At 35.3% G+C, this 25677-nt stretch overlaps 6 protein-coding genes across 16 annotated transcripts; 1 reads left to right on the forward strand and 5 right to left on the reverse strand.

Moving 5' to 3' along the window:
• Positions 1-163: 163 nt before the first annotated feature.
• LOC7492936 (beta-1,3-galactosyltransferase GALT1) lies at positions 164-6170 on the reverse strand. 4 transcript variants are annotated; one of them, XM_002316098.4, is made up of 8 exons: positions 5921-6170; positions 3245-4430; positions 2512-2738; positions 2132-2413; positions 1640-1768; positions 1386-1565; positions 812-919; positions 164-711 (listed from the first exon to the last, which is right to left on the reverse strand). In XM_002316098.4, exons 2-8 carry the CDS (start codon positions 4002-4004, stop codon positions 499-501), a joined length of 1899 nt encoding a protein of 632 aa, XP_002316134.2. In that variant the 5' UTR covers positions 4005-4430; positions 5921-6170; the 3' UTR covers positions 164-498. The 4 variants fall into 4 exon arrangements, with proteins under 4 accessions (XP_002316134.2, XP_024466602.1, XP_052312492.1 ...); XM_024610834.2 differs by lacking the exon at positions 5921-6170 and adding an exon at positions 5535-5676; XM_052456532.1 differs by lacking the exon at positions 5921-6170 and adding an exon at positions 4886-5123.
• Positions 6171-10751: 4581 nt separating this feature from the next.
• Positions 10752-12260, reverse strand: LOC7481583 (ribonuclease 3). Its single transcript, XM_002316099.3, has 3 exons — positions 12222-12260; positions 11098-11299; positions 10752-10978 (listed from the first exon to the last, which is right to left on the reverse strand). The coding sequence occupies exons 1-3, from the start codon at positions 12258-12260 to the stop codon at positions 10752-10754; spliced, it is 468 nt and encodes a 155-aa protein (XP_002316135.2).
• Positions 12261-12416: 156 nt separating this feature from the next.
• Positions 12417-14643, reverse strand: LOC7481584 (ribonuclease 1). Its single transcript, XM_002316100.3, has 4 exons — positions 14292-14643; positions 14022-14177; positions 12907-13105; positions 12417-12771 (listed from the first exon to the last, which is right to left on the reverse strand). Exons 1-4 carry the CDS (start codon positions 14391-14393, stop codon positions 12548-12550), a joined length of 681 nt encoding a protein of 226 aa, XP_002316136.1. The 5' UTR covers positions 14394-14643; the 3' UTR covers positions 12417-12547.
• An 827-nt stretch (positions 14644-15470) lies between these two features.
• Positions 15471-17773, reverse strand: LOC7481585 (pentatricopeptide repeat-containing protein At2g02980, chloroplastic). Its single transcript, XM_002316101.3, has one exon. It carries the CDS (start codon positions 17600-17602, stop codon positions 15791-15793), a length of 1812 nt encoding a protein of 603 aa, XP_002316137.2. The 5' UTR covers positions 17603-17773; the 3' UTR covers positions 15471-15790.
• A 1378-nt stretch (positions 17774-19151) lies between these two features.
• On the forward strand, positions 19152-22599 carry LOC7481586 (uncharacterized). Of its 6 annotated transcripts, none has more exons than XM_024609894.2 (7): positions 19153-19315; positions 19909-20161; positions 20270-20339; positions 20433-20495; positions 20570-20971; positions 21199-21258; positions 21406-21793. In XM_024609894.2, the coding sequence occupies exons 2-7, from the start codon at positions 19946-19948 to the stop codon at positions 21459-21461; spliced, it is 867 nt and encodes a 288-aa protein (XP_024465662.2). In that variant the 5' UTR covers positions 19153-19315; positions 19909-19945; the 3' UTR covers positions 21462-21793. The 6 variants fall into 6 exon arrangements, with proteins under 6 accessions (XP_024465661.2, XP_024465662.2, XP_052312493.1 ...); XM_052456533.1 differs by adding an exon at positions 22430-22599 and having other exon boundaries at positions 19154-19315; positions 19909-20339; positions 21406-21504; XM_024609892.2 differs by adding an exon at positions 22042-22349 and having other exon boundaries at positions 19154-19315; positions 19909-20339; positions 21406-21504.
• Positions 22600-22879: 280 nt separating this feature from the next.
• LOC7492937 (amino acid transporter AVT1I) lies at positions 22880-24777 on the reverse strand. Of its 3 annotated transcripts, XM_024609890.2 has the most exons (4): positions 24622-24739; positions 24297-24317; positions 23595-24202; positions 22880-23451 (listed from the first exon to the last, which is right to left on the reverse strand). In XM_024609890.2, the coding sequence occupies exons 3-4, from the start codon at positions 24084-24086 to the stop codon at positions 22939-22941; spliced, it is 1005 nt and encodes a 334-aa protein (XP_024465658.1). In that variant the 5' UTR covers positions 24087-24202; positions 24297-24317; positions 24622-24739; the 3' UTR covers positions 22880-22938. The 3 variants fall into 3 exon arrangements, with proteins under 3 accessions (XP_024465658.1, XP_002316138.1, XP_024465657.1); XM_002316102.3 differs by lacking the exon at positions 24297-24317 and having other exon boundaries at positions 24622-24777; XM_024609889.2 differs by lacking the exon at positions 24622-24739 and having other exon boundaries at positions 24297-24613.
• Positions 24778-25677: the final 900 nt, after the last annotated feature.

A 25677-nucleotide genomic window follows, 5' to 3' on the forward strand; every position in this document is an offset into this window, starting at 1 on the left:
CCTAAATCATATTAATTTTAATATAAATATTAATATCAATATGATCACATAAGCTAGGTACTCTTAAGTATTGTTCGAAGAGTGAAAGGCAGTATTCAACCTACAACAAACAAAAACAAAACAAGTGAAAGGCAGTAAAAATTTTAGAACACATACACAAGAATTGCTAAGGGCAAAATGACTATATTGCGACAAAAAGAATTTCTATAAACTGGTTACAAGACAGAAATCTTCTATACAAGGCACCAATCTCTCCTACGTGCATCGCACGTGACATGATGTAACAATCTAAAGTACAATATATAATAATAATAATTATACAAAGGCAACTACTTTTGTGGAAGGCCTTGAGCCAAATGCCCTCCTCTAGTTCTAAGCAGAGACTCTATTTGCTCAATCTGGTAAGCAAAATTTTCAATTAGAAATTGGTTAAGGAGATTATTGTATTAATGCATGTGGTTTTGTGGAGCCCTAATAACAAAAGGTGATCAGTCAAACTTATCGATCACCGCAGCATCTAGCAACATTCCCTTCTTGAAGTTTCTGCCACAGACAGAGCATTTCCCTAGGAGCTTGGTAGTGGGCTACAACATAGCCATCCCTGCACCCTTCATTATGGACCCTCCCTTCCATCTCATATTTGACTTCTAAACCCTCCTTTTTCATCTCAGCAATCCAGATACCCATTGCTACATCCTCTAGCTTAAACATCTGTCACATCAACCATAAACAGTTTTCATTTTGAGATATATAGAATTGACTGTGGCTGGTTTGGAACAATAAAGTACCAGACTGCAATTCGTTCTTATACCTTTAAACGGCCTTCTTTGTATCTCTTGTAAACTGCCTTGGCAATGTCACGAGACACAACGTAACCAGGACCATGTGCCCAGGGGGGATAGGTCTCTTCAGACCATTCCTTTTATAACATAAACAAAAAAAAACGAGGATAAGGAAATAGAAGAAGATCAAAAGCACTTGCTTTACAGTTAGATCATAAAGCTTCATTAAGGAGGTCGACTTCACATACATCTATACCAGGTAACCAAACCTGCATCTGAGTTAAACCAACCTAAAATTCTAGGGTCCTGCTTGGAATCCTAGCGATAAGAGTATTCACCAGATCTTTTGTATATGATGGGTATTCATTTGTGATGTCTGTTTGGGTCAATCTGCAAACAATTGCGTTTATAGCAAATCACAAGTTTTGGTTGAGCATCCACATGTGGAACTAACATGACAACTGTGCTACATTAGGAGAAGTTGAATATTTTTTGTTATAACATAGAATAAGCATGATCTCTCAAATTATTCCAAATCGGCAAAGTTAAAGGACAAAAAAACATTTGAAAGAAACTAGTGATCATTTGTGAGTGGAGAATTACCTCAGGGCTAATATACCACTTGCTTTCAGTACTCCTATGAGGCCGAGAGTCTGAATTGATTAATCCATAGAGCAACCCATGACTCACTTTGATCCTCTTTAAAGAAGCTAACACTTCATCCACACGAACAAACGCATCGTCATCTGTCTTCATGACATACTTAGCTGATGCAACCTCTGTCTGTTAAACAGATGAGTTAAATGTGGCAAAGGTCCAGTCATCCATGTATATCTAGAGAAGAGACAGATACGTACCCCAAATATGCAGATAGCTAAAGTTTTAAAGGTGATGAGGTTATAGTAGTCAACAAAAGGCATCAGCTGTATGTCTCCATATGTCCGTGCTTCATTCCAGAGTTCCTCATTCACTATTTGATTTTTATGCTGCAGCACACACCTCAAATTTGTAAGTGGCCCAGCAAACAGATTTACATAATTATAACCTCACACCTTAAACTTTTGGTTTGTTCCACCAGAACATGACATGCACAAAACCAGTTATTAAAGGCTGTAATAAAAATTGATGTATCACTACTGAGACCACCATCCCAAAATGGCTCACATAGAAACTCAGGTCCTGCTATAAAAGCAATGCTCCTTTCATGGCAGGGTCAACAAATTCTGCTTTCAACGAGGTTGCACAATCCTTAATCAGGAATCCTTTTTCTTTTCTCCAATTTTTTGATCAATATGAAATACTCCCATAAAAGTTGATGCATGAAATGAAGGATTTTATATAAGTCTCACCAGACCAACAAAAAAGCGCACTGCAACTGCCCCTGATCGCACTGCAGCATACTGCATCCATGTTCTTCGAACAGCCATCCTCCGCTTAAAATTGTTTGCCGTAGAAAAGACACCAATAAAGAGATCCAGTGTTTTTTTTGGAGAGAGAGGAGCTGATTTGAGTACTTCTAGATCAACTGCATGCTCTGAATCCTCTGATGTAGGTAGACCACTAGCCACAACTGAAATTAGATTTAGGTCCCCAGAAATCCTAACTTCACTAACTAGCCATGGCTCCAAAGTCTGAACAGACAACAAAGCAGCGTGTGAATGAATCTGAAGAAACTGGCATGCTAAACTAAATTCCAAAAGTAACACAAAAGTCAAAGCAAGGAAATTACTTCACGATATGCAAAGGATGTTATGTGCTTTCCATCAACAGTCATCTGGATTCCTTCCATTCCCACTCTAAGCGTTGCGACAGATAGCTGACCTTGCTTAAATGGAAAATATCTTCTTGCTTTAGTTCCTTCCTGAAGTGATGACCTTCTCGAATGATCAGAATGCATGCTAGTCACCCGAGTATCGTTTCTGCCCACCATCTTATTACATTGATCCAACTCGTCCACTGGCATATAAATCTAATAGAGTTATGACCACATAGAAGACTTAATAACCATGTCACTAACTTTAACAGACTTAGACTGGACAAAAGGTATAGACGACAGCAGCCAGATACCACATCACAAACTTCTAGTTCAATCACTTGGAAAGTTTCATCTAGATACAATTTGATTAAGTGATCAATGTGTAAACATCCACTTCATTTCATCCATAACTGAGCACAAAGTAGTTACCACTTTAGCTTTCCACATTAAAAGTGGAAAATTACAGGAATCTCAGGGCGGAATTTAATTGCTATTAATAGGATGATGCAATATATAAAAACAATTTTACAAATGGACCAGAGGAGAAAAAACAGAAGGCAATAAAGAACTGGCAGATCAGGATACAGAAGCTGACCTTAACTGCTATTGATGAGCTATTAAACTTGAACAAACACAAAATAAAACTGCAAGCATAAACTTACTTGTGTTGCATTGGATATAACAAAAAAGTAGCTGAGGTTTCTACCTTTCTTATTCTTTTCGGGAGATGGAGAAGGACAACGCTCCTCTTCACCCCAGTCATGAGCCGCATTCCAGGTGTTTTGGACAATTACAGGATCCTCTGTAATCTTATCACCATGAAGCCTAACATTGTAATGTAAAATGATGGGTGGATCAGGCTCCCCTGGAAGTGCTTCCCCGGTTAAGTCGATCCGAAAATTACCGAGAAGACCATCTGGAATGCTGATAATTGTGATGGACGAACCCTGAGTCAAGCCACAAGGAAGCCACAATTTATAACCACTATTATCAAGCTCTGTGGCATTCATTTTGTTAAGAAAGTGAGGACATTGTTTCTCTTTCACTTTCCTACTTGAACTTTCATTTGTATAACTAAGTCTTTCCTCTTCTGCTGAAGCCATCAGGCTGCTCCACGCATTTCCAGCTTCCTTAATAGCTTCTACTCCATTTGCGAAAACCTGAGCATGATCAATCAAGTGTTTCAGTAGATTCCATGTCTGCAGAGACTTGTGCTCTTCATTGGAAATATTTCTCGGAGCAAACAGACTGGAGACTATGGTATCTGTAGAAAAAACTTGAGAAGAAGTCTCTGGATTTTGAACTGCAGGTGGAACAGCAGGATGCACCCATTCAAGAGGCTTGCTTGCATTGGAGGAGGGATTCAACAGAATATTTCCTCCGATTGGATTTTTCAGGAGACCATATCTAAGGATCAGTAACATGAACAAGGATGCAACCAGAACACCACCGTACCACTTCTTCATTCTGCTATTCAGACTGAGGCGCCAAAAATCTTGAGGCCTATTTCTCTTGTGGTTGAGCTTAAAGGAACATATATCCCACAATTGACAATCTTCATGTGAATGAATCTCTTAAAACTAAATTTTGCAATGGAACTCCAGAAGCTGAGGTGCTAAGAAAGAGGAAAAGATTGATATATCCAGAACAAACAGTTGACAGCTGATTTTCAGTGAGAAAAAAAACAGAATCTGAGATACAATTGTAGAAGGATCATTTCATTTTCAAAGAAGTTCTAGTTCCTCTTATTCTCAGTCAGCTATCTGGTAGAGACGGCAACAAAGCATTGCAAACGTATACTTCAGTCCTGACAAACAACAGCTGGATCGCTCAGGAATCAATGCCAACTCCACCACACAACTTCATTAAATGTTTCGCACAAGACTGTCAAGCTGCAGGAATCCAAATTCATTAATCTGTTAGCAAGTAGAAAAGTTTGCTAAGAAAATGCTTAAATGAATATGCATATGCCAAAAGATTAAGTAAAGCTACAGTTTCCAAAAATGACCGTGTCATGCAAAATTTTAAAAGATAACCAAAATTTAGGAAAACATGCAGTCCATATGGTACTTACGAAAATCAATTCTAGTTTTGAGGTAAGGCACACACAGAAACCAGTTTTAATGGAACACGTAAAGGAAACTTCACCTCACAGGAAAATGCCGTTTAACAATAAAACTGGATGCAGGGCTTGCTTTTTTGAGCTGAGTTTCCTCAGAAAGTTTCAGAAAGCAGTATCAAACTGATCACAAGTAAATCAGTACTACACAACTCGAATCATTTCCAAGATCAACAATCAAAACAAGAACCGCAGTTTTCTTTCGACTTCAAAATATCCAAAACTCACCATCTGCTTTAACTTTGATAAATTTCCCAAAAAAAGTGACTGCCACAACATTTTTCATGAAACCCATCATATTTATTGTACAAAAACACGAGAATAAGGAATAAGTCAGCAAAGTCAATGTCTTCCCTAGCCCACTGCTATTGGTCCAATAGGAGGGAGCAGGTATTTTTTAGTGGCTCTATTATAGTATATCCCTTGATGACCAAAAAAATAAACAAGAAAAAGCATCCTCCATTTAGAATTGTGTGATAAAAATTCTTTAACTTCTAGACCTGGTAGCGGCGAACAGATACAACCGGGTAATTACAATTACAACAGTTAACAATAAATACTAACCATGGAACCTAATGACGTAAGGACCCCTTTAGATTTAATGCTTGATTATAAAACTAATACTCTCGTAGATTTTAACCAAATTTGAATTTGCCAAATCGCTTCAAGATGGTCTATTAATTATGTTTCTTTACTAATTATACAAACTTGGCTCATAAATATCAAAGCGCATTTCCTTTTAGAATTACCAAAAATGCCATTGAAAGGCTTGACCAAAACAAGTCAAGAAGACACCATTGACACGGCAAAAAATAAAAAATAGAAAGCCAGAAAAAAAAAATCCAAGATGCTTGTATAGTCTAGAAATCTCACGCACTGGTACAATCTCCCCGTTTGTTTCCCGGGGAAAAAACTAGAGAATAAAATCACGAATCTCAAAACAGAAACACCGATTAGTACACATCAAGACAGCAGGCAGCTTTCCTCAAAGAGTCTTCTCAAACTCCAAACAAAGAACAGAGTACCTTCTCGGCTGCTCGATTGCCTCAGAAACCAGGTAGACTTTATACAGAAGAAATAAAAAGGAAAGAGAGAATAAGACAGATCCAAGGAGAGTGCAGCAAGTCAAAACTAAAGCGAGTTTTGAACTAATTAATCGATAATGTAAAGAAATGAGTAATAAACAGAGCAACGGTACAGTAGTAACCGCTTCGAGTAACTGAACAGAGTAGTAAGCTTAGAAGAAAACAAATAAAAACAAACCTGTTTTTTTTTCCTTTATAATCTTGAATCTGCAGAAGAAGAGAGAATGCCGAGGGAGGGATATGAAGGCGGTTGTGTTTTATTGTTAGATCTTTGTCGCTTTGAACTACAACTAACCATGCTTCAACGGAGGGAAAGGAAAGGAAGATAATAAATTTCACTGTGTTAAATAAATAGGTTTATGCCGTTATGTAATGTAATTTATCAGGCTGACTAGTCAACTACGGAAAGATGTGAGAAAATACTCCAACTACTATTTACTTATTAATATTCAATATGGAGGCTTTATTTAAATGAACGGAGATTGAACCGAACCCTAAGCTTTCTCCTCTCTTATCTTCTATACTCGGATATGAAACGGTCCGGGTATTCATGGATTGGGATCCCAAACAACCCCTAAGGGGCGTGGACTTTATTAAAAAAAAAAAAAAAAGTTAGAGTGAAGTTTAAGCGGGGAAGCGGGGCCCGGCTATTGACCGTGAAATACAAAAGGCCAATGACAGACAGCCGCGCAATGTGATCGATGTTTCTTTTCTTGTTGTTTATATAAGCTTTCTTCTTCATTTTATATTCCCATTTCTCTCCCTTCTTTCCTTTCCTTTTCGCGTTTACCGTTTAGTGTTTTTCTTTTCTTCCGTTCTACTCGAGGTGATGCTATTGGCACGCGGCTGTCAAGCCTTGTGATGACAGTCATTATTTTCTAATGGCCAAAGTAAGCATGTAAAAGCAAATTTTGAATTTTGAAAACGTGGATTTGTATAAAACTGTGAGCGTATAATTATTATTATTATTATTATTATTGAAAACGTGGATTTTCACGATTTGTATGCTCTTTCCTCTCGATCACATATCAAAGGTTGATTTTCATGCATTAACGGTATGAAAAAATGAGTTCAAGATATTTTTTAATTTATTTATTTATTAAATGAATAAGCAATAACACGTATAGCTAGTAATCCATTTGAGATCTTTAAAGAAATGGTCTGGAAAGCAAATCCAACCATGAAAACAAACACTGCGGCCTTGACATGGTAATTAGTGAACGCAGGACATGCCTCGGCCAGCTGGGAACATTCTGGATTATTATAAAAAACATTGTTAGTTACTTGGCTGAACCAATGCTCCTCTATTAAATCTAATTAATTGATCTTCTCTTGCGTTTGCTTAAATTAAAAAACCAAAGGACAGTATAGTCCTTTGTGCAATTTGTTTGTCTTCACATTCTCACGTTGTGTTTTTCAAAAAGAATTGTTTTTTTTTTGTTTTTTGAAATGTTTTGAATTGGTTTTTGTTAGAACTAAATTTTAAAAAATAAAAATAAAAATATTATTTTAATATATTTTTAAACAAAAAATATTTTAAAAAAACAATTAATAACATAATTTCAAACACCACCACGTACGCCAATAGATAAACTAAGAGCAGGCAGGGGGCGGCCCTCAATATTGCTGTTGAGAACATCTACGCGTGAGAAGGACCGCACAGCTAACTGTGCAGCCTTCAAGTTCACTCACAGAGAACCTAACGGCAAGAGGCTAGCTTTTAATTTTTTATATTTCTTCGGCAGCAAGATTTGTTAGTGATTCCTGGATTCGACAATATTTACGCCATGAGTGCCGTCTCTTGAATGAGATGGCAGAGATACAGAGCTATATTTTAATTTCAGATTTAATTAGTATTTATATAAATTTAACAGAGTTTAGATGACGGTTTATATTGAAGCAATATTTTCCTCTCTTCCTTCTCAAGCCGTGTCTTTGAAAGATGAAGTGTTAAGCTCTTCTAGATGGTCAGTGATAGCTGATATATTATTTGGAGGTTTGTTTTGATTATTAAAGAATTGAGTATACAATTCAAATATCATTTTATAGTTTATTGAGTATTAATTTTACAAAACATAACTATAATTATTAATTTTATAGTTTTGATTATATTAATTTTACAAGACATAACTATAATTATATAAATTATAATTTTACAAAACATATCAATTTAATACTGGTCTAGTTGTGGGATGATTTACTTGCGACCGTCATGGTTTTAAAAAATAAACAAAAAAAGATTAGGATTCTTCAGCTATTTTTTTTTTATAACCCGAGGTGTCCGGGTCAGCTTACGCGCACCACAACTAATCTCCGAATCCACTGAACACCCTGCAAGCCTAGTAGGCAGGTAAGATACCGCGGGGGTGACAGGCGTGCATGTTGAGGCTCAAACCCAAGTGAACCTTACCTCTACCGCTGGGCCACAAACCTCGGGTTATTTAAACAAGATCTAGTCAACAAGTAATTAAGTTGACCCGTCAAATTACACCATGTCTTATAACTAGGGTTAATCCAGCTATACAAGCATATTCCATTGATGGTATGCCATTTGGATGGCGATACTGAAATTTCCTCGCTACTCCAACGATACTGAATATCCATTTTAACTAATATTTATGTATTTGTTTGCAGTCACGCTAATATTTCAAAACTTCATTAATTGCCGCCTAATCAATGGTTATAGTAGGCTGAGTTGGCAAGATACCATTTGCTATTATTTTAGTAGATATGTATAAGGAATGGTAGCTCTTAATTAAGACCCCATTGATATTATATTTTTTATAATATTTTTAGTTTGAAAATATATGAAATAATATTTATTATTTTTATATTTATTTTTAATAATAATATATTAAAAATATAAAAAATATTTTATATAAAAAGCTTTCGAACAACCACTGGTAGGGTGCAAGTATCATGATTGTATTAACGGGTCAATTTCCCAACAACCTACCGAGTTAATTACAGACAATAAATAACTTTCAGCTTCTATACATATCGAGGTGGTGATTAGTAAGCAAGTACACGACATTTATTAAGCACTAATTAGGCGACTGATCCTATAGAGTACGGGGTATTTGAAAATACAGTAGTTATTATTTTTGAAAGTATTTTTTATTTTTAATATTTTTTGTTATTAATATATTAAAATAATATGGAAATATAAAAAAATTAAATTTTTAAAAAAACATTAAAAAAAACCTCAATCTCTCTCTTTTTTTTATATATATATAAAAAAAAAAGCGTTCGCCCAGCCATCATCAATGCCTGTCGTCGACAACAACTTGGACTTTTTTTCCTTGTTCGTGTTTTTGTTGTGTGTGTAAATCTTGATCTTAGATCTAGATCTATGTGGTCCAATGTTAATTGTTTATTCTTCTCTTGTTTAATTCTTCCTTTTAAATAAAGGTTTAGTGTTTGTTTTAGTTATATCGAGGAATTTAATATTAATTGATGGTTTTGAATTCTCAACGAAGCCTAATAGCGTGGCCATTGTTTCCTTGATTTACAATTTCAAAAAAATTATTATTTTTTATTTTGAAGGGAAAACATTCTTAGAAAATTAAAAAATATATATAAAATATCTTATTTTTTATTGATTATATCAAATTTATTTTTCAATATTTTAATTACTATATATTTTGTTTTTACAATTTCATTTCTTAATATTTGATTTAATTTTATATCAATTTTGATCCATTTTTTTTTCTCTGATCATTTTCTTGACTGAAACTTTTTATCTATTAAATTTGATCCTTATTTTTTATTATTTAAAATAATTTATAAGATTAGATTGTTTTAATTTCATTATCCTTCAATATTTTTTTATCTATCAAGTCTGATTCTTGTTTTTTAATAAACTTGAAAAAAAATTAAAAAAATATTTTTCAACTCATTATTGATGACACGATCAACTATTGAAAAATATTTTCCAACATGTTTTCTATGATGGTATCATGCATTAAAAAATTATTCACTTTTTCAATAATTTATTTTTTATTAAAATTATTTTAAAAAAACATTACTTTACAGCAAACAAATTAATTATACTTGGAAATTTTAAATAATTTTTTTGCATAACTTTAATAATTCGTTGTTGCTTGTAAAATACACACCGCTGATGTTGTTAATTATTTTTTTTGAAATATCAAGTTATAATTTGCATGGATGTAGTATGCAAAGAGTGATATATTCATACTCTATTCATACAATGGTTTTTTTTTTTAATTTTCCAAAAATAAGGAAAAAGTAACACGTCACAGGTGAGCAGTAAATAAAAAAAAGAGAGAGATAAATAAATACTTAAAAGAACAATGCTAAGTTTACTGAAATGGTTGTCGAAAAATCAAAGTCCCTGAATTCGTGGGATAAAATTAGCATCCCTCTTATTAAGAATTTATCCCCTTTTTATATATTTGTTTTTGTTTAATGATGATTGGTGGAATTAAGTTGAATTGTCCGCTGCTTAATTAGAACTTCAATTCCGGAGAATTGTAAGGAATGGACTTGATTGCCACGGGCTATCATATTGGGCTTTATGGGCTATAGGCCATGGCCTTCTTAGTGTGTCATCTCATGCCGACCATGACTGGGGTTTGATCTTCTGAAACTGATACCAGGTTTCGTAAGTTGACCGGCCGATTTTATTATTTACTTATTACGAAAATCTATTTTTATTTTTTACCAGGAAAGAATTTAAATATCCATACCCTTTCAAGAATTTAAACCCTTTTCAAAATCTTATCAGAAAAGGAAGCTGGTTTTTTATTTTATTTTATTTTATTCTGCTGCAAGATAAAACTATTATTTTTTTCCTGGAAGGACATAAATTAATGAAACCAACGCATCAAGAAAGACTCGAGAGTACAGCTTATTACAGGATGCATGGCGAAGCTCACGCAACTTTATTTATAGCCAGAGGCTCAACAGAGGAAGGAAAGTGGTAAGTGAGAAGCCACGAATTAATACCGTAGAATATTATTCTCAAGTAAGATAACGGTAGTGATCTAGAACTCAGGGAAATGGACCTTATTAGATTTACATCTTTTCTTCAGTGGCACCGGACATTCTATGAATTCCGACCCGGAAATGTCTGCGCACATGAAAACCTGATACACCTGCCTATTCTTGGATGCATCGGTGTTGCATTCTATGTCAGGAGTAAATCCTGTAGCTTCTTTTATAGCTAATCTTATGCTGTCCAGGTCATAAGATTCACCGTCTGGTTTAATTCCTGCACCACAATATTTTTTTGCGCACAGCCCATAATTGTTAGAAACAATATCTAGCTAAAAGCCTTTCTTTAAGACAAGGAAAGGCAGTGTAAATATTTGAGAGTTCATGCATGCATACCTGCACTTATAAGAGCTTGGAGAAGGTTTGCCTTTTTTTTCAGCTTAAGAGCAGCTTCAAAATAAACGTGCTGGCCAATCTCTTCTGACACTGCACAGGTACCATGCTTTATCCATTCATGTGACCAAAACCTGAAGCCGTCGCTGCTGGGGCAGGACAGTGATGGCCAATCCTTCTGCAAACTGCTCATCAAGCCTGAGATCTAAAGAACAGATAATGAGACCATAGTTTTTGTTTTTATTTCTTTACCGATAATCCAACGATCAACCAAAAAGTTAGGCTGCTTCTCAAACCTCAGATTTCAAAATTCTGTGCCTTTCGAGAATTCTAAAGAACAGATAATGTGATACGGCCCAACTGCAGAGGTCAAAGTCACTAGAAAAATAGGTGAGGCAGACTATGATAAGTTCCTGCCATTTGGGATTAAGATATACTGTGATACAAATTATTAATATTAAAGTGACAGATTAGTGTCGGATTAGTATATCTTACATTACCCGATCCTCTGCGGGAAGTACGGAAGAAATGTAAGATTTGGATAAATAAATAAAATAATTTTTAATGGAATATTAATATTAAAATTCTATCGATTAATTCTAAGAAGTAGTTTTTTATTTAACAACCAAACACTTTGATGAATGTATGAAATAAAAAAAAAAAACTTCTTAGAAATACTTATATATGTTGACAGTGGGCAGAGAGCCCACTACCAACATAATAGAAGAAGAAAGTTAATAGGCAGAATCGTCTGTTTAAGGGTTTTGAGTTATAATTATTATTATATCCCTGCTACTTATAATTAATTACACTTGATTTTGTAATTAATAAAAAAAATTGTTTAAGCACCATGTTTATAATTTGAAATTTATATTATGATTGATTTGTTAATTACCAAAGTGGTCGGATAATTAAGACAAATAAGTTTTAATTTGTATAATGTTTTTTTTTCACTTAGCCATGAATCTTTATGCTTGTAAATGTTGAATCTGTCGAACAATTATGGGTAAAAAAAGCTGGTAAGTAGCATGGAAAGGGTAAACATAGAACACTTAAGATAAATGAATCTTCTATCTAAGTTCGTAAGAAAAAACACAAGAAAGATAAATGTCATTTTTGTGGAAAACCTGGATACTTAAAGAAAGATTGCCTGAAATGTAAGGCATGGCTCGAAAAAAAAAAAAGGTACGTAAGCATAGTGCTTTTGTATGTTTTGAATCAAATTTAGAAAACCCTAGAGAGAAAGAGAGCTCTCCATAGTTTTTAGAAAAGAGAGAGAGGGTAGGATTTGGGATGCTTTTGGGTTGAAATTGGCTGAAAGGTTTTTAACAGCTCTCCAAAACATTGGAATTAACTTGATGGGAAAACAAATACACTGGTAAGACTATAATCAACTGATTATCAGTAAACAAGACACGAAAGGAAATACATAAATTTAGTCTCAATTACGGATCTAAAAAGAAGGGAACTCAATTTCTGAATCACATTTTCCTCTGGGAAACACTGGACAGTCAATGACATTTTTTCCACTAGTATCCACACACAGGTAAATTTGGTAAAGTTGACTGTTCCTTGATGTATCAGTATTGCACTCTATCCATGGAGTAAATCCTACTGCCTCTTGTATAGCACTCTTGATACTGCTCAAGCTGTAAGATCCCCCATCTGGGTTTATTCCTGTAACATTTTTGTTCTTCAACCATTAGCTACCGTAGCATTTAAGGGGAAAAAATTTAGGCAAAGGACAGCTCTCCTCTAAAAGGGGTGAAGCAGCTGGACTTTATAAATTAAAAAAAGAAGAAGAAGATTTACCTGCGTTTGTTAGTGCCTGAAGGAGGTTAACTTGCTTTTTCAAATCGAGAGCTGCTTGGAAGTATCCATGTTGGTCAAGAATAGACTCGGAGCACGTCCCATGCTTTTCCCATTCATGTGTCCAGAAGGCTACTCCAGTGCCGCTTGGGCAAGCTAGCGTTGGCCAATTCTTTTGCATACCGCTCCTTAGGTCTGCAACCTGTACCGTTTACCAAAAGATCAGTTATTATAAAAGTAAAAGACAAACAAAGAAAGGTGCAAAGAATTCTACCGAAACCAGATACATGACATCAACTAAAACATGCACTGAGAGGACCTGATGATTCAAAGAAGAACGTTAGGCTTATGTGTGCCTTGAGGTTTTTCTGGGCTGGGCTTCATGATTAGAAATTTGAGTTGAGTTGGTGGGCTTGTGCCACTAGAAACCCCCTGTTGCCAGTTTCTCAAGGCAGGCTTGTAACTGGCAAGCTATTGCTCCCTTTCTATGTAGCTATAATTTGAATTCCAATTCACTTGAAAGCTTTTACCAATTTAATGTTTGGCAACTTAACATGTTAAAATGAGTTCTTTCAAACTGGAAATTGATCAAGAGATTTCTTTAGAGATTACGTTAATGATTAGAAAATATAAGGGGTGAATCAAAAGTATAGGTAATCTTATCGAGACTGTCGATTACTTTATGAATCAATGGTTTCATTGATTTAACCTGTCGATCAATATTGACCATAGAAAGAAAGTGGGTCGATAAAATCAATTCAAAACATAAATCTGATCTTTTCTTCATTAACCATTACTGTAATCTAGAAAAGAAAAGGAAAAAATCTAAGCCAGTGAACTGAAATTTTAGGAAGTCGTCCTTGCTCTGTTTCCTATAAAATTCATTTATCAGTCACAAGATTTATTGGTTATGAAATGGAAAGAGGAAAAATTTCGACCAAATTGTTGCTGTAAAGAACTACTACTCGTTATTTTTTCATGTTGCGTTCCTGTTAGCAGGGACTGGTAGAATTTAAAGTCCCATTTTGAAAATAAATAAAAAACCTTTATGTTCCGGTGTACAGTACAAGGACAAAGAATGACAGCTTTCTGGCGATGATTTCAAGGGCAAACACTACCTTTTTTGGATCGTAGGGGCTACTAGCATCACAGTTTTTTGGGTATGTCCCGTCATTGTAATTGGGCCAAAGTCCATGAATGCCGAAATCAGCCGCAGGTTTTCCAGTTGTTGGGTAGCAGCAACTTGTCATTGTGTCACAGTATGATCCTGGCCACTGCAATATCGACACAAAAACCATCAACCAAGAGCAGGAAAAAAAAAACAGAGAGAAACAAAGTAGTTTAGAAGAAACTCAAATATATAGACACTAGAAACTTAACTAACTTACCTGTTGAACAAAGTAGAAGAAGTCGAAGTCCTGTGAAACAGAAAGTACTGATAGGCACAGGAGTACCAGAAGCTTGATCAAGGTAGAACTGTTGGCTTTCATCTATTCTTTTGCCTCTCTTAATCTTGTGAAATGGAATTCAAGTTCAAGGCTTTTAAATGTGATATGATATGATCGTACAGAACAAGCATGGTATGAGGCGCATTTTATAGAGTTATAGGCCAATAAGGACTGCCTGCATTCAGAGTATCAATCACAGGATATGCTGTTCCAAGCTTATCAATCAATTCATGGCAATATTTACGGGTGAACATTTCCTAATAAGTTCATGTGCATGTCCATTGTCCATCTAATTATTCGTGAAAGTTTAACCTGTTCTTAAACTCATCGGAAATATTATTGATCTCGTACTTATTTCTCATCATGCCGCCAGGTTCATTGTCAATTTCTCGTGTGAACATTTTTTGGTGGCTAAAACTCTTGGTGTTTATTTCCGTAACTGTAGGTATACCTGATCTTCAGATTTATGCATTTATGAGTTCGAGGTGCATGAATCTCATTGTGGCAAGAGATATACCATGATCTTTGATATAGCGGGAGAATCGAAGGAGATTATTTCTACATTTGGTTCTCCAATATATTATAGAAAAAATAATAGCATCTTTCCTTCCATGGATTGAAATCAATTCAAGAAATAAAATTATTCACCTCATCAAATAAAAAAGAATCACTAGGACTGTTCATATCAATATGGGAGCAGGTTTGAATTCCACAAGAAAGTATTATTATTTTGTAAATATAGCGGTTGAGATATGAATGACTTAGAGTTTTGTTTTTTTATTTTAATTATTTTTATTATTGTTTCTTTACTTCAAAATATATTTTTTTAGATATTTTCATATTGTTTTTAAAATTATAGAACAACATTTAATTCTATGAATATGATTCATTGGCCTTCCATTTATAGTCGCTTAAAACAGTTTTATTTGTTTTGAACATCGATATGGTCCAGTTGAGATAATTGAGTTGCTTTGAAAATACGAAGACCGCAAGAAACCCAAGTAATCAAGAAAAAACGAGATTCACGGCTCTCATGGTCCACGGCATTTTGCGGTGTGTTTAGACTTTAGAAGAAATTGTTGTGCCGCTTCTTTTCATCACCGGTAAAGAAAATAAACATTATAACTAGAAAGGTAATGATGTATTGATCAATTGCCGGCTGCTGCACATCAATGGTTCAGAATATACACCAATGTGCACGTGCCTGATGAAAACTTACAGGGATCGCCACTTGGAACCGACCCTGCTACTCTTGATTCTTTACAAGCAACTAAAGATTTCGAGAACTTATATATGTTGAACGAATGGAGTAATTAGGAGCAACTGCAGTACCGACTCCGAAGCCTTCTAATGATAGCAGGGAGAAATAGCTGTTGAAAGACAGGGACGATGCAGATGTCTCAATCATACAAGGAGGAATTTCAGTTGAACAGACTCTTCTACCAGTAATCCCCACAAGAGCATTTCCCGTCTTTGAAATGATGAAATCGTTGGACATCTCTAAGAATTATCTCCCTATCAATGAGTGACGATATAAGTTTAGCAGCAGAATGGCAATCCCCGCAAACTCGAAGATTCTTCACCACGCGGATTGTTGTCCCTGGGGGGGTGTTGAGGAGTCCAAAGGAAATGGCCAGTTTTTCACTATGATATCTAAGAGTGATTTCTTTCTCTTCATCTTCCATATCAGGATGAACGACTAGAGAAGTATCTGGTACATATCCGACTGATTTTAACTCCTTAACCAGCTCATCCAGAGCTCGATGTAAAGCTGTAGAAACGTAATGCACACCATCCCCAGAGAAGAACTCATGCACTACATTATCTACCTCTATGGAGCTGCACCCAGGAATCTTTACTGCACCTTTATGGATCATTAATTTTCTTAAAGTATCCACATCCTCCCATTTGCCAGCTCTTGCACACAGGTTTGATAAAATTACATAATCCCCGCCATGAGAGTCGTCAAGTTCAAGAATCTGGTTCATCACTTGCTTTGCCAATTCCAGATTGCCATGGCTACTACATGAAGATAATAAGGTTCGCCACAGTATAGGTGTGGGCTTGATCGGCAACTCATCTATGAACTTATAAGCTTCATGTAAGAGTCCAGCTCGACCTAATAAATCCACCATACACCCGTAATGCTTGATCCCAGGAATAATTCCATACACCTCACTCATACTATAGAAATACCGAAAACCTTCATCCACCAATCCAGTGTGACTACAAGCATACAGTAGGCCTAAAAATGTAATCTCATCAGGCTGCACTTTTGCCCTCGCCATTTCTTCGAACATAGACATCACATCTTGACCCTGCCCATGCATTGCATATGCCACGATCATCGCAGACCAAGCCTGCGTGTCTCTTACACTCATGCTCTCGAAGACAGAAATGGCACCATCCAAGCTTCCACATTTGGCGTACATATCTATAAGTGCCGTATTCACCTTAACATATTTATCCAGTCCATTCTTCTTAACATATTCATGGATCCACTTCCCTAAGTCTAATGCACCCAACAATGCACACGACGATAGAACACTGAGCACGGTAACGTCATTAGGCTTAAGTTTCCTAGCTTGCAATTGGCGAAACAGAGACAGTGCCTCATTAGGCCTGCTACTTCTAGCATAGCCCGTTATAATAGCATTATATGAAACAACACACGGTTCTAATATCTCATCAAACACTCGTTGAGCCCCATCCACATCATTACACCCGGCGTACATATTTATAAGTGTAGGGCAGACATAAGGATTCTCATTTAGCCCAAGTTTGATAGCAAGGCAATGCAGTTGTTTACCTTGTTGAAAGGCTTTAGCGACCACACACGCTTTAAGTAAAGATGGGAAAGTGTAGTCATCCGGCAAGAGATTATAATTTAAAGCTTTGATAAAGAGAGAGATGGCTTTGAGAGGGGCATTGGACCGCGAATAGCCGCGAAACATGGAGTTAAAGAGGACAATGTCTGGCTGGGGAATTGCTTCAAACAGCTGGTGTGCGTAGTCCATGGAGGCGGTGGTAGGGTTTTGGGTGCAAGAGTTGATGAGCTTGGTGAGGATTTGGAGGTCATTTTGGAGGTGGGTTTTGATCGAAAAGGCTTGAATCTGCTTAAGTTCTTTAAGAGAGGTGCATTTGGGTAAGCAAGAGAGAAGGCTTGATGGGTATGTGGTGTTGTAATAAGAACTGTGTTGTGAGGGAGACTGTTGGATCACTGGTGGAAATGGTGCAGTTGCCATTTTCATTAAAAGTGATTTGGAATTGAATTAAATGTTTTGAGGCTGTGGAGGGGAGGGGATTGAAAAGATAAGATTTTTATTAAAAAAATAAATTCTTTTGGTATATAATCTTATATTAACAAAAAATCGATTTAAGAACAAAAAATTAAACCAGAATCCAAAAAATTCTTACGTCCATGTTTACAGTCTCATGCGAGATGAAGGCAAATAACACTCTATCAGAACTTTTCTCGTTAAGTGAATCTTGTTGATTTGATTATTTTTATGTTCAGAATTAATATCAAACTTGTAATTTTTTTTCCTTAGTTGAAATCCGAAAATTCTTTCTCCTCAACTTCAATTCGATAACTCTTTCTTCGTCTCTCTAACTTCAAAACTAAAAAATAAAGGAGATGAAATCATTATCAAACTTGATTTTGCAATTTAATAATTAAATAAGAATTTTTTTTATAATTGATTTTTTTTATTTCACCTAGTAACATTAAATTGATTGGAAATTAAGCTTTATATTTTTTTTACTTTTTATGGGGTTATCTCAATCCCATGACTAATTTACGGGTTTTGGCATGTTGACCGTGTTAATTTTTTTTAGTTTTTTTTAATATAATATTCTTTTAATTGGACTTCATATTTTTTTTTTATAGTCATCTTGATTTCATGATCCGAGTTGTGGGCTTGCATGTTGAATTGATTTATTTTTTATCCCTTTTTAATTGATTATTGTTTTCTAATTTCACCTTCCAACAACTCAATCTTATTTTATTTATTTTTAATTTCATCATTCAATATTAAGTTGATTGAGAATTAAACTTCGTATTTTTTTTTATTTCTTTACGTGAATCTATCTCGGTCTCATGAATGTTTTTTATGGACCTCAAGATTCAACACTAGATTTGTTGGAAATAGAGTTTCATAATTTTATTTATTTATTTATTATGAAGTTATCTCAGTCTCATAACTCAAATAGTGGGTTTAAGAGGTCAGTCAAGATTGAATTGAGTTGTTTTTTTATTTGTTTTTTTATTTCATCATTTATTACTGGGCTGGTTGAAAATTAAGTTTCATAATTTTTTATGATTTTACTTTTTAGGAAGATATCCCGATTTCATGATGAAGAAACTTTTTTGTCTTTTTTAAAAAATTTAATACTTATTTATTTACTCCTTAAATATTAAGTTGATTGAAAATTAAATTTTTTAATTTATTTTGATTTGTATTTTATATTATTATCATGGTCCGGTGATCCAGTCTAAATTAATTAAATATGTTATTATCTTAATATTTTTTTTAAAGTATATCATCAATATTTTATGTATCATATATTTGATTTCATAATTATATTTTTTTATTAAAAATTATATCAGTAATGTTTAAATATTTTTCTTAGTACGGGACAGTGATAAAGTTAATATCTAAGTCACTTCCATATTCGATATATAAGACTATTACGGCAATGTTTTTTTTTTTTCTTTTTATTAACAAATGTCAACGTGGTAACCTGCAAAAATAACAAGTGGCATACGCCCATCCTATTTTGATGCTACCTCTTGGGTACCTTGGTAATAGTATTCCCCCACCTTGATTGGAAAATTCAGATTCCTCGGATACGCCGTTTAGGGTTTTTGTTTGACAGATATTTTTTGTGCCCTCATCTTGTCTCTTTCATGCCCTTCCTGTTCTCCACTTTTTTAAGGGGAAAAAAAGAACCCTTTCTTTCTGGTAAGCCCCACAATCTTACTCCATTTATTTTTCAATGAAAAATATACATTTTGTTTCTCATGTGCCCACATGTTCTGTTTAATGCTAACCTCATTTTATTTATTTATTTTTGCAAATTAATAGTAGAATACTGTTATTAATTAATTTTTTCAGCCTTCGTCACTGTTTATTAAATCTTGATAATGCTTATTTATTCCTCCAAAGCCTGAAACTTGGATATTGAAACTCAATTGGGAATATAGTATAATTGAAAATCTTAACATGGTATTAACTGTTGTTGTGTTTTTTGAACTGGGTTCTGGTTACGAGTGCATATAAAATTATCCCAAAGCTGCTAGTGGAGTTTCAGTTTATGGAGATTATTCTTTTATGGTTTTAATTTCCCTTCCACGCTTTTCAGTTCTACAATTAATAATCTATTAAGGTCTTCATACGGGAAATCTCTATGATTTCCATTTGAAAGTTTTTGTTTTGGGCCTTGACTGGGAAAGGAATTTTCTGTGAAGCGGGCGCTGGAATCTTATGCATTTTAGTTTTTAACGCATTATCCTGTCGTCTTTCTTTTGCTCATGTTTCATGATGTTGAAAAGCAGATGGTGATTACTTATTAGTAGCTCGAAGCATTTGAAGATGACAATTAAACAGAGGCAACATATTCAAAACATTTCAAAACAGAAGAAAGCTTTGGTTTTCAATGAAAAGAATGAAAATTTGGGTGAAGCTGCAGAGGCAAAATCACTCCAGATGTCAAATGTGCAGCAGAATTTGTGGAAGACCCTGCGGCATGCTGCTGCCCATCAGCAGTATGTTGATAAGCATAGCCAATTTAGTGAACAATCTAGACAGGTAAGAAAAATGGAGTATAAACTAGCATGCCTGGGTGAAGATGGGCAAATAGACAATGAGCAACTGAATGAGGAAAGTGCAGTTGATCATCTGTTGATTCTCGCACAGTCTGCTGAACTAATGCTGGAATCTGAGGAAAGCTTTGATGGATTGCGCATGAATGAAAGAAGTCATGAAGGTAAGTGCATTAATTTGTGAAGTGTGTTTGGTTATTTCAAGTTTGTTAAGTATTTCACTGATGTTGTGTTGATAGTTATTTATATATGATCAGGGTTGCATATTAGTCCAATGGCTCAACATTCATTAGAAAATCTTAGTGATGCTACAGTTACTGGTCAGTGTTATTCTCCTGTTCAATTACTACATTATCTGCCTTTCCTTTTATGTTTATGTAGCATCCCTTTTCAGATCAGAAATATCCTGGGAAAAAAATTGGCGTGATGCCTGTAATAGATCATGTACGAAATAAAGAGAATGGATTCCGATGTGAAGGTAAAACTCTCCGTTTAAGTCAAATTCGACGTCTAGCTCGATCAAAAAGTAATATATTAGCGCAGCAAAGTATTGGGGATTCTACACTTGGGCAATTGCAAGGAAGAACACGGCTGACTCAAATTCGACATCAAGCGCGGTCCAAAAATCATTCACAGGTGCAAGAAGGGACAGAAAAGAAATCAAGTGTGGATTTACATAAAAGAATTGTACGTTTGACCCATATACGGAGCCTAGCTCGATCTAAAAGCAATTTAGTAGTTCAAAAGGCACTTCAGGACAGCAGGCATGGGCATTCTGATTGTCAAACCTCCGAAGGTAAAATTTACTTGAAAGCAATATAAAGAATACAGGAAAGATGTGTTTGTACTAAAGTGTATCTATGTTTTCAGTGCAAGTTGGTATATATACATGCTTGAATTAACAGTTTTTGTCATTCACTTCAGACTTGTACAATCTATCCTAGAGTTGGATATGTATCCATTTGTCTGAATATTTTTGTATCTTGATGATAAATGTAATGTTCGCTTTGGCATTTCTACCAGAAGACCGAAGGTTTAGGACCATTGCAGCAATATTTGGAGAAGAAGACAGCTTCCAAGTGGGTGAGTGTTTACTTTGGTCATGATGTGATGATCTTTATATTTACTCTTAGAGTTTCTAAACTTTTTTGGTCACCTTTTCTTTTTCTTTTTCTTTTTTCATCATTATGCTTTTGCTTCTAAGAGAACTGCACTTTTGAATCATCTCAGGTCACCAATTAGGCAAAAATGAATGCAATAACAACACATACGGAGAAGTTGTCTGAGGTGTGCTGGTTCATGCGAAAGACTTGTCATTTTGAAGGACAGGTTGAGGTTTTATGAATACATATTTAACAGCATTTCTATCATTATAGTAGTTGAGAAGTTTATATTTCAGTTTTTCTAATATGTGACCCAAGGGCACACGTTAATTGATATACTTGGAAAAATTCACTTATATAACTAATGGATCTATTTCCATAACCATGTAAGAATGGCTTCTGTAATTTAATATCATTGGGTATGGAAATTAAATTATTCCAATTACCCTTTGGGAACATGTTCGACAAAACCCTTTGTGTTTAAGTATTGACATTCATGGGTACCATTTTCAATCTATTATTTTGTACAGGATGTTGCCTAAAATATTTTATTATGTATTCCCTGAAGTTGTATCTTACTAGCAGTGTAATGTTCTTTCTATGGAAATGAAAACATTAAGGCCATGCTGTACTTCGATTAGTGTTTGAGGGTCGGAATGGGCATATGATATTCCAAGTTAACTTGAAAATGGAACCATTAACATTTTGCGAAGTGATTTGCACATGCTTCCATGTTGTTAAAACCTAGAATGATTTGAAGCAGGCTAACTTAATGCAATCATCAAACTGCATGGCCGTTGAAGACTAAAAATGTCGAAGTTACTCTCTTATGGCATGTTATCAAACAATGAAAGAAGCTAAAAGTGCCTCCAACCTACATTGAGTCTCTTGATTTACCATCTAGTAGATTCTTAAACACGGATACTGTAGACAAGTTTCAGTTCAGGATAGCAGTATGTAATAGGATTTTTTTTAGTACATGGATTTGACAGGATAAATATTTATCTGCATATACTTGTAGCTTCACCATCAATGGAATACAAGGCAAAATTTATCTGCATAATGAATTTGATCTTTCTAATTGCCTAATGCCGGCATGTATGCCATTTGGTTTATTTTTCACTCACACAACGTTCTGCCATTTCAACCAGTATATGGGCTGGTGGTGTGACTCGTCTCTACTGAAATGCCTCGGTCATTATCACAGGGGAATGAGGATCCTCATTTTAGACATGTCAATGTAAAAGAGAAATTATGGCATCTGGCGGGTTCGTTTTGTTTGAAGAATTGAAGGTCACTGAGAAATAAGAGAAAATGCTGTGTCATTAGCTGTTGGGAAAATTAATTGAAAAAGAAGATTGACATTATTTCTATCAGTGTCAGATTTATTTTTTATTTTATTTATTTTTAAAACCAGCTCTTGAGAAAGGAATAGTAAATGCAGTCTCATGGAAATCCGACCTGTACCTTGAAGAGGAAAATATGATTGGACCTTAAAAGGCAGAATTGGATTTTTCTTTATTTTGCTCTGGGCTCTGGCAGAGATTTCAACCCTATATTGCATTGCATTCGACTTGCATGATCTTCGTACAAGGCAAAAGTTGCGCCTACGAATTGTTTATCTTATTGTCAGTAAGCTTAATGGCACCATCTTTAAGTTTCAGAGATGTTTTACAATTTGTTTGATAGAAGTATATGTACCTATTATACCCACAAAAGACCCGACTATCAATATTCCCACAATTAACACCAACTCTAACCCAAATCTTCTAGCAGATTTGTCAATCCTAAGGTAGCACAAGCAGGGTAACAACATGGAGACAGTGACACTCAAAAACGCACCAATAAAAGCCATCACGTATCCAAAAAAGGGAATTGTTAGTGCCACAACGACCGTGCTGATCACAATCACAGTTCTGATGAGGATACTGAGATATCTGCTGTTGCGGAAAACCAATGTGTCCTCAATAGCTGTAGCAATTGGAGCAGTAATGACCGCATATTTGGTCAGGGGATTGATTAGAGTGGTATATATTGCTATTTTTGAACCAATTTTTCTGATTGGAAGATTTAAGGTCACCTGAGATTTCAAATATTCTCCATACATGAGGTAGCCTAGAACTGCCATTGATCCATAAGTGATGGTGCTTGTAACAAAGCAGATAAGTAAAACCTGCGAAGGAGAGAATGCAGAAGAGAAAGGTCATAAGCACACAAAACTCGTATAATTTTGAACTGAAAAGATATCATCATTAGCATAGTTGCATTAACAGAGAGCCAATTATAAGAAGATTCAGTTTCCACGTAGCTTCCTACCTTGGAGAATTGGCTTCTGTCTTTCATGGAATTGCACAACGTGGGGAAAACTGCATGACCACAGTAACAAAAGGTGAACAAGCTTAAAGTAGTAGGTAATCCTCCCCCATTCAAAAGCACACCATTTTCATGGAACCCCACACCATCAACTGCACCAACCCACAAAACACAACCAACCAAAAGAACAGAAGCCATAACCCCACCAGCAGAGACATAGGCCAGCATGCCTAGACTCTTTAACCATGTCGTTGGCAGGATTACAAGCGCAGTGAGCAGAACAAAGGCTGTTTTACCTCCAATGTATAGTCCAGCAAATTTGACACCTGTGTTTGGAAACAACCTGTCTAAATTGTCACCTTCTAGTATCAGAAATTCAACAGCTACTAAGTATAGCTCAAGATACATGAAGATGGATACTAGAGTTCTTCCTTTGTATCCAAAAGCTCGCTCTCCTATATCAGGATAACTTCTGATGAGTGGGTCCGAATCCATACAACGTCTTAGAAGTAATCCTGTATACCAACAGAGAACTGCCACTAGAAAAAGCAGTATTAAGCTCAGCCATCCTCCTTGAGAAAGCGCATAGGGAATTGAGAGTATCCCAACACCTGCAAAACAGGGCAGTAGTTAATTGTTATCATTCTCGGTCATACCTCAGCTCACCTTTAATATTTCCATGAGTCGAAGCACTGTCCTGATTACCTCAACAAGTCCTATGTTTAGCTGGGGAAAAAAAGTAAATAATTGGACCAGAACCATGTATGCCAAAAAACGCGAGGAAGAAAAATGGTGGTCCAAAACAATTATCATGATATTGAAAATGATTGTTTTTTGAATTCCCTAAAGAAGAGCAGAAGAACGTAACAAATAATACACAGGTAAAATGTTACTGATATTATACATAGGAAAGTTCCTGTCTACATTTCTTAAAATTGGTTTAGCTACTGATATACATAGGAAGTTCCCTGTGTACATGTCTTAAAATTGGTTTAGTTACGGCAAAAAGAGGGAAAGAGGAAATCGAGACCTGATAAAGCATTGAGCCCATTAAAACAAGTTCCAAGGAAGGGGGTGCCCCTGTTTGGCACCTCAGGTTGTGGGAGCTGGTTTTGCCTCTCCACCTCGTTAACTTTTTGGCACTCCATCTTTTGCTGTCCACTACTTCAAATATTGGCACATATTTATACATGAAGAGGGATTTACTTGTGTCATTAATCAGTGGCAGTTTCTTTCTTCATTATTTAATACTAATCAGATTACTTTGTTTAGAATAAGAGAAAGTGAGGATGAGTAGATAGCCATTCTCTCCACGGCATTTTGTGACAATTACCATACACCTTCCAAAAGCCAGACCACTCACATGTCGCTCACAACTGTGCCTCCTCTTTAAGGTTTCTTCAGCAGTGGAAACGTGAATCTCTATGCTTTATGTTCATGCATTTTACATGCATAGCAACTTATTTTGTGAGAACATTGCTGCTATAATAATTTCCAAGGTAATTAGAGTAGCTACAAAGATTGTGAAGTGATCTGTTGTAGCAGCAAGAATTTAACTGCATTTTGTAACAAAAACCATTCTTTACCACAACGGTTGATCGGGTGGAGTCGAACCAAATCATATTGCTTAGCTTTTGTAAGAAAAATAAATAAATAAAAGACAATGCACTATATAAAAGGACAATCGATTGAAAAGAAAAGGACAGAAAGAGAAGAAAACAAGGATGATTCCACCAAGAGTTTAAAAGAATTAAAAGAAAATTTGAGCACCAACAAATAGATTAGCCCTCCTCCACTCTCAACATCGTTGTGAGTTCACTGAGTTGCATATGTTCTGATACTCCATTAATTACAAGCAAACTACTTTTATAAACACAGAATCTTTGATATGCGTTATTGCTACTTTTGCCCCTTGTAACTTTGATTCCTATCTGACATTTGGGAAAACAAATCCTTTTTTTTTCATCCAACAAATTCTTAAAAGAGAGAAAAAAAAATGTCAAATTTCATTGCAAAGTGAAATTAGTAACATCAACTATATTTACACATTTGTTGCATCCTGAGCATTGCGATGTGAAAGATATAC

The sequence above is a fragment of the Populus trichocarpa genome, chromosome 10 (assembly GCF_000002775.5).
Source record: "Populus trichocarpa isolate Nisqually-1 chromosome 10, P.trichocarpa_v4.1, whole genome shotgun sequence".
Lineage (NCBI taxonomy): Eukaryota > Viridiplantae > Streptophyta > Magnoliopsida > Malpighiales > Salicaceae > Populus > Populus trichocarpa.

Coding starts and splice junctions, on each gene's coding strand:
- LOC7492936 (XM_002316098.4), bottom strand. CDS start 4,004: ATGAAGAAGTGGTACGGTGGTGTTCTGGTTGCATCCTTGTTCATGTTA. Junction 2,739..3,244: donor TCCCGAAAAGAATAAGAAAG/GTAGAAACCTCA, acceptor TTTATATGCCAG/TGGACGAGTTGGATCAATGT. Junction 920..1,385: donor AGTGGTATATTAGCCCTGAG/GTAATTCTCCAC, acceptor ATGTTATAAAAG/GAATGGTCTGAAGAGACCTA.
- LOC7481583 (XM_002316099.3), bottom strand. CDS start 12,260: ATGCCTTACATTTCAGGCAATCTTTCTTTAAGTATCCAG. Junction 11,300..12,221: donor ATCTTTCTTTAAGTATCCAG/GTTTTCCACAAA, acceptor TCTGTTCTTTAG/ATCTCAGGCTTGATGAGCAG. Junction 10,979..11,097: donor CCAAGCTCTTATAAGTGCAG/GTATGCATGCAT, acceptor ATTGTGGTGCAG/GAATTAAACCAGACGGTGAA.
- LOC7481584 (XM_002316100.3), bottom strand. CDS start 14,393: ATGAAAGCCAACAGTTCTACCTTGATCAAGCTTCTGGTACTCCTGTGC. Junction 14,178..14,291: donor TCTTCTACTTTGTTCAACAG/GTAAGTTAGTTA, acceptor TCGATATTGCAG/TGGCCAGGATCATACTGTGA. Junction 13,106..14,021: donor GCCCCTACGATCCAAAAAAG/GTAGTGTTTGCC, acceptor TAAACGGTACAG/GTTGCAGACCTAAGGAGCGG.
- LOC7481585 (XM_002316101.3), bottom strand. CDS start 17,602: ATGAAAATGGCAACTGCACCATTTCCACCAGTGATCCAACAGTCTCCC.
- LOC7481586 (XM_052456533.1), top strand. CDS start 19,946: ATGACAATTAAACAGAGGCAACATATTCAAAACATTTCAAAACAGAAG. Junction 20,496..20,569: donor TAGTGATGCTACAGTTACTG/GTCAGTGTTATT, acceptor ATCCCTTTTCAG/ATCAGAAATATCCTGGGAAA. Junction 21,259..21,405: donor AGAAGACAGCTTCCAAGTGG/GTGAGTGTTTAC, acceptor GAATCATCTCAG/GTCACCAATTAGGCAAAAAT.
- LOC7492937 (XM_002316102.3), bottom strand. CDS start 24,739: ATGGAGTGCCAAAAAGTTAACGAGGTGGAGAGGCAAAACCAGCTCCCA. Junction 24,203..24,621: donor TGGGCTCAATGCTTTATCAG/GTCTCGATTTCC, acceptor CCTGTTTTGCAG/GTGTTGGGATACTCTCAATT. Junction 23,452..23,594: donor ACAGAAGCCAATTCTCCAAG/GTAGGAAGCTAC, acceptor TCTCCTTCGCAG/GTTTTACTTATCTGCTTTGT.